General features: G+C 41.6%; 1 protein-coding gene across 1 annotated transcript; it reads left to right on the forward strand.

The window, feature by feature from the left end:
• Positions 1-356: 356 nt before the first annotated feature.
• Positions 357-2,966, forward strand: HNRNPA0 (heterogeneous nuclear ribonucleoprotein A0). Its single transcript, XM_046667966.1, has one exon. It carries the CDS (start codon positions 495-497, stop codon positions 1,398-1,400), a length of 906 nt encoding a protein of 301 aa, XP_046523922.1. The 5' UTR covers positions 357-494; the 3' UTR covers positions 1,401-2,966.
• Positions 2,967-7,346: the final 4,380 nt, after the last annotated feature.

Here is a 7,346-nt window from a genome sequence, read left to right on the forward strand (position 1 = left end):
CGAGGCGGTAGAGGTAGCGGCCGGAGCGGCGGAGGCCGGGGGCTTGAATAGACCGCGGAGGGCGGGGAGTCCGTGACCGAGAGCAGCGCTGCGGCGCGGTAGGCGGGACTAAGAAGAGCGAGGCGGGGATTGGCGGGCAGCCCTGGGCTGCCGTACGTCGGCGGTGACGCACGCCTCGGGGAGGGTGCGCGCGCGTTCAGCGGCCTCTTTGTGTGGTGTCCAGATAGGGGAGCGGAGGTGGCGGTGGCGGTAGCGGCGGCCTTGGTTGTCTTCCAGTCTCCTCGGCTCGCCCTCCAGCCGGCACCTCTCCCCTTCCCTCCCCCTTCCTTCTCTCCTCCTTCCCTCCCCTTCCCTTCTTCCCTTCCCCGTCGGTGACCGGCGGGGGCGGCTCCAGCAGCGGCTGGGCCCAAGTTGTGAAGAGGCCTTCGGCAACGATAACGGCGACGGCGAAACCTCGGAGCTCGCAGGGCGGGGGCAAGGCCCGGGCCGTGGAGATGGAGAATTCCCAGTTGTGTAAGCTGTTCATCGGCGGCCTCAACGTGCAGACGAGTGAGTCGGGCCTGCGCGGCCACTTTGAGGCCTTCGGGACTCTGACGGACTGCGTGGTGGTGGTGAACCCCCAGACCAAGCGCTCCCGTTGCTTCGGCTTCGTGACCTATTCCAATGTGGAGGAGGCCGACGCCGCCATGGCCGCCTCGCCCCACGCCGTGGACGGCAACACGGTGGAGCTGAAGCGGGCGGTGTCCCGGGAGGATTCGGCGCGGCCCGGTGCCCACGCCAAGGTGAAGAAGCTCTTTGTCGGGGGCCTGAAGGGAGACGTGGCCGAGGGCGACCTGATCGAGCACTTCTCGCAGTTCGGCACCGTGGAGAAGGCCGAGATCATTGCCGACAAGCAGTCGGGCAAGAAGCGCGGCTTCGGCTTCGTGTATTTCCAGAATCACGACGCGGCGGACAAGGCCGCCGTGGTCAAGTTCCATCCCATCCAGGGCCATCGCGTGGAGGTGAAGAAGGCCGTCCCCAAGGAGGATATCCACTCCGGTGGGGGCGGAGGCGGCTCCCGGTCCTCCCGGGGCGGCCGGGGCGGCCGGGGGCGCGGCGGCGGTCGAGACCAGAACGGCCTGTCGAAGGGCGGCGGCGGCGGCTACAACAGCTACGGGGGTTACGGCGGCGGCGGCTACAACGCCTACGGCGGCGGCGGGGGCGGCTCGTCCTACGGCGGGAGCGACTACGGTAACGGCTTCGGCGGCTTCGGCAGCTACAGCCAGCACCAGTCGTCCTACGGGCCCATGAAGAGCGGCGGCGGCGGCGGCGGCGGCAGCAGCTGGGGCGGCCGCAGTAACAGTGGACCTTACAGAGGCGGCTATGGCGGCGGGGGTGGCTACGGAGGCAGCTCCTTCTAGAGGAAGTCTAAAAAGGTCCGGGAGCGGCTATGGGGGTAGCTCTTTTCGACAGCCCAACTAGGGTCAATTCCGAAGTCCCTTCCCCTCCCACCGCCTTCCCCGTTTTGCCCTCGGGGGAGCCTCTTTTGAGGCTGCCTACCCTTGGGGGTGTTGCCCTCTTTGCCTGCCACCTCTCGTCTCTCCCTCTGAAGATGGACTCGGCCCCACATACACATTTTTGTGTTACAGTCATTGATGGACTCTATTTTTTTATTATTACTTGGACCTTGGTCGTTTTTATACTAGCAAAATGTCTTGTTTTAATTTGTGTTTTTTTGGGGGGAGGGAGTGAACTTGCTGATTCTGTAGCAAAACCTGGGCGGGGGTTGGGGTGGGGGGGTAGTTTACTTTGTTGTAAGGACTTGATACCTGGCTACAGCGTTTTCTATGAAATCTACTTGGATCCCATGCCTGAAATTTGGAAGTATATGTACAAAAATCATTTTTACGTTTTATTTTTAATAAATCATTGTGTTTGACCGTACATGTCTAACCTTTTTTTTCTAGGATCCATTCCGTACCGTTTTAAGGGATATTAGTTGAAAATTTTTCGTGTTAATTCTTACTTCTTGACGTGTACTTAGAGAAACTTTTAAAAGGTCCTGTGGTTTTTTTCCCCCCATCTTTCCCTGCTAGTGACTTGTTGAATTTTATCCCTTACAGGCAAAACTTTTGAAGTGGTGGATGTGGCTTTTTAAAATCTTTAAAGTTTCTGTGCATCCATCTCTTGTACTAAGCGATTTGCTTATCATCTTGACATAGTTGGTCACTTCTTTCTATGAGAATTTACTTCAAAGTATGTACTGTGTAGTTCTAAAGAAATAGTTTGTTAAGCATGTGTTTTCATTCATATAAACTGTTGAAAACTTTTCAGATGGCCTAGTTTCATCCCTCTTACTGGTTTGTCTGTAATGAATGGTTACAAATAAGGGTTATATTTTACCCTCAAACTAAATGCATTTTCGTATTTTCAGAGCAGGTTTAAACGTTTTTTTTTCCAGTGGCTGAACTGTTGTCCTCGTGGAAATCCTTCCCCATCCTTTGTAGCACCATCTACTGGCAGAATGGCAGTATATCTGCAAAACAGTTTGTTTTAAAAACTTTAGGACAATTGCATCAGATTTAGAAGTTTTGCCATCAAAAATCTGTGCAGACTTTGTTTACACGTTTACTTGTAACTAAGATGGGCTTTACAGGAATGTAGTTAACAGTCCGTATCACAATTGCCCTTTATACACGAGATTTGAAAATGTAAACTGCTATGCATAGCTTGGGCAGTGGCCCCAAATTGCTATGAGAACTAATGAACCAGATACGTGTACTGGTATCTTAGGTGCAAGTTGTAAAGCAAAATATCTGTGTATTCTGCTTGGTTAACAAATGTATATTTGTAGCCCTTTCATGCAATAGAATTCAAGTTGTTGTTTATAAAAAACAAAATGATATAGGAGAAAATTGCCTTCCTGGATAGAAATATAGACTAGCAACGTTTATGGATATCACAAATAAAGAATTCAATTCTTTACATGATTGAGTGAGAGTATGTATAACCTGGTGGGTGGCTTCAGAGTACCTATTGATCTAGTACACTTGATTTAATGTTATGATAAGATATTTGACTTGAATCTTAAAGTCAGAAGCCCAAAGCTATAATAAAAAGCTTTCTGAAGGGAGATTATTGGGCTTTAAAATAAAAGAATATTTTAATATTGACCCTTTTTCTCTCTTAATTCTTGTCACTGTATATTTCTTAAGATCTAATTCTTGCCAAATTTTTTTCTCCTAATTGCTGGGGCTCTACTTTCAAGAGGTAAGAAAGGTCGAGATTGCTAGGCTAGATTATGTCTGCTCCATAGTCACTTTGACAAAGGAGGGCTGATGCTTGGTCCAAATACTTAAGTATACCTCTGTGACAACCGGGATAGATGTTTTTGCACATTGAATAAACAGTCAAATCTTTTGCTCTCAAATGTTTTAACAGTTTCCTTAAGTTTTTCACTTTTAGTGAAACCATACTATACATGTGCTTCTTCATTTAGTAATTTGGTCCAGCTTTTGGAGGGGGCATCCAGGATACAGAAAATTGATATGCTTAAATTTTTCATTATAATTATTACCCTGATTGCCTTTTACTCAGTGGGAAGATCTATTCTGGGTCAATTGGAATAGTCCAACTTTTGGAGGGTTTTTCGAAGTCTAGTAAGGTTATTGTCCTTTTATATTCCCAACATAGTGACTTCTAAAAAGTGATTTATGTAAAAGAATTACCTACTAATTAGAAAAATAGTGTCCTGTTATGGGATTTTAACACTTCATTGTCATATATCTACCTTTACAAAATTCTGTAATCTGGACTGTTTAGTGAAAACAAGTGTAGTGGTATTTAGTCTTTCCAGAATTCCTCTTGTCAATTTTATGCAAACTTTCTTGGCATGTGGGACTTTTTTTTGGTCAACCAGTTGTATGTTTTGACTCCTTTCACCTATGACAACTATCTGAACTTTATTACTTCAAATTTAAGAACTCGTGGGTGGAAGTGGTACAGAACCTACTCAGTATTGAATACAATTTTTGTGCCATGCTTGAATCTAATTTGAAAGATTAGCAAAATAAAAATTTAATGTATTTTTTATCTCCCTGTTGTGGAAAACTTGCATTTATGGTATTTTTAGTATAAATTCAATGATAATTATTGGTTGGAGTGGTTTGAAAAGTCTTTAAAGATTGATAGTAATTTAAAATCTTAAACTTGGAACTGGTTAATGTTTGTGGTGGTAACTGTCAAATTGGAACGGTATACTGATTGTTTCCTCCTATAATTTAGTGATTTGGAACCTAGGTTTCGTATTTAAATCTACTTCACGATGAGTTTTTGTTTTGAAGCAAGGTTAAAGGATTTAGATGGCTTGAGAATTTGGTATTATTTCCCTCAAGACTAGAAGTCACAGTGTCAGTTATTGATTGTAGACTTTAAGTGTGCTTAATTTTCACAGATTTGGGAATTTTGCACTTCATGTTAAGTTTTGTATGCCTGTGTCTTTGCTGATTGGAAGTGGATGTTTGGCTGTTGTATTGATTTGAGCAGAACTGCATCTAGACAGTGTATGGATTTTACCCAAAAAGACGACATTTGCACTTAGAGTAAATCTCTTCCACTTTAACCAACTGATTAAATCAGTGTGAGATTTTGATCACTGGGAAAAATTCCTTCTATTCCCTGTTTGAGAAGGCCCTATTTTGTTTCCTTCTGAAACAGAACAACAAAGATTGCCTCTAAACCAGGGTAGGATAATGCATTTTCCTTAGTGTCTTATTGCAGGTTACTTTGATGTGCCTTTGTCTCATGCGTTCTATTAAAAGTGAAAATACGTTGTAAAATTTTTTTCCAATAAAAAGTCCCTTGAAAGAATAGATAAAGCCTAAGAAACATTTTCTACTATATGTTACTTAAGAAATCAGAATCTGGCATAACATTTGGATTGCACTTCAAGTCACAAAAATACCAATACTATTAGGAAATAGAAAATAGGGGAATCTTAGTGAATCTTCTTGGGGTTGGTGTATTTAAAAAAATAACTTTATTAAAGTTAAACACATCAATAACTGCTTATAAACGAAACTAAATAAAAAGTAAAAATCCTACCAATATGAGTAAAGTCCCTTCTCAAGGGTAATCATTGTTAATAGGGATATATTCATCTAGATCTTTTTTGTATGCGCCTACATTCTTTAGTTTTGCAGTTTATATCCTTAACATTCTCATGTATCAAGACAAATAGACCTTCCTCATTCTTTTTAATGCCTGTATAATGTTCTTGAGTGTAGCTGTATCATAATTTTAAACATTCCTCTGTTGATGGACATGAGGCTTCTTCCATTTCTTGCTGTTTGAGTAATAGAGATTATTATCCTTGCAAATCAGTTCTTGCTCATCAAATATACACTTGGTTGATGAGCTGGCTACCTCAGAGTTAAATGTTTGCTAAATAATGAGAATACTGCAGTTCTCTGGTATCGTAAGTGTTTTTCAAGTCTCAGGTATACATACAGAGAAAGGTACATAATCATTGGGGGCTTTTTTTAAGCCTTAGGGTAAATTTAACTAAAACATTTTATTGAAGTTTTTCAAAGCTAGATTATACATGATAAAACAGCTAATGGGCTATGAGGACAACTATATTGCTGTCCTCCCCTTTTGTTTTCTCCAGTAGTTTTACTGCAGAGATATTTGCCAGTTTTTCCACATGACGTCTACATATATCACTTAAATTTTGTTACTGTCTGAGCACATAAAGGTACCATTTATTGTGTTTGCTATGTGTCTCGTGCTATTAAGTACTTATATGCATCATTTCATTGATTTTAGTCCTTAGAGTAATTCTATAAGGAGATCCTATTATCTTTATATTATATATTAGCTACAGGCTTGCCTAATTTTAGTAATTTGCCTAAGATCACTTAGCTATTGAGAAGAAGAAATAGGGATCTTTTTGCTTATTTTTAGAAGGCACATTGTAAAGTAAAAAAATTGTTCCTCCCGTTTCCTTCCAGTGCCCAGAGATATGTTAACATTTTGTCTACCTCTAGATCTTTTTGTTTGCATGGATATATTGGGTCATTTTATATATATATATATATATATATATATACATACACACACACACACACACGTGTATTTTAACTTCAAAGATGTCCTTCCGTATCTGTACATATAACTATCTCATATAACTGTATGGTAAACTATAGTAAAGATGCACCATAATTTATTGATTAGCTTGTTTCCGGTATCTGTTCTGCTTATAATTTGAAACTCCTTTTGCAGGGCTTGTTATGCTATTTACGACATAGCAAAGACGAAAAAAGAGCGAGTACAGGCGCCTGGCTAAAACCTTTGGTTAAACTGGTGTCCAAATAGTTCTCTAAGAAATCTGCTAGAGCCTTACAAGGATATTCTACAGACTTAATATTTCAATTTTGCTTTGTCATTTTTCCTCCCATATTTTGTGTTTTAATTTTTTAATGAGAAAGACCTGATTAGAAAATACGTAACTTGTCTTCATTAAAAACAGGGCTTACTGCCCTTATATTCTGAAGGGACTATACATTGAGGTCGGGGATTATTTCACAGCAATAAATATGCCATTTAGTGTTCTTTTCTAGTTTATCCTACCTAAAACTTGCAGCATTATGCATCAGTTATGTGTTAATAGAGGTTTTTCTCTGCAGAAATTGCCTTTAGTTGAACTGTAAATGACTTACTAAATACTTTGTCAAGAAGCTCTTGAGAAAGCGGACGAAATAACAGACTGGAAAGACTATCCTGGGAGGGGTTTGCTCTGGATCAGAGGTGGGGAAGACCAAAAATCGAAACTTCCAATTGAAATGTAGATTCAGATCTTACTGTTTAAACTTGGTAAGTCAACTTGTTTTCTCTGGACTTCATTTCCCTGTGATGTGAAGACTGTAATCCCTTAGATCTTTTGCAATCTGATACTGTTATTTTTTAGTCATATTTAGTAATTAATCAGTGAAAAGCTTCAAGAGGAGCCCTCAGGCTAGTTCTTATAATTCAACAAAAACTTATTGAGCATGACTTAGCTCAATAATAAGTAAGGATCATCCCTTGCTCACAAGGTACCCACAGTTTATTTTGGGTGGTGGGAATTTAAACAAATAATTATAATAGAGTGTGGGCATTTTAGTCAGAGATAGATGTGAGCAGTAGTGGTGACTTTCTCTCTGGGTCAAGGAAAGTGTTAAAGAAGAGGCATTTGGAGTAGTCTTGGCATTTGGACTAGGTGGATGAGGTGGCAAAGGGCATTCCACAGCTTATGCCAAGGTGCAGAGCATGATGTATTGGGCTCCTTACATTTTTTCTTAGATTACCAGACCACAGGGACCTTAAAA

Source organism: Equus quagga, chromosome 7, assembly GCF_021613505.1.
Source record: "Equus quagga isolate Etosha38 chromosome 7, UCLA_HA_Equagga_1.0, whole genome shotgun sequence".
Classification (NCBI taxonomy): domain Eukaryota; kingdom Metazoa; phylum Chordata; class Mammalia; order Perissodactyla; family Equidae; genus Equus; species Equus quagga.

Bases quoted from the DNA above. Each gene is read 5' to 3' on its own strand.
- HNRNPA0 (XM_046667966.1), top strand. From the start codon at position 495: ATGGAGAATTCCCAGTTGTGTAAGCTGTTCATCGGCGGCCTCAACGTG.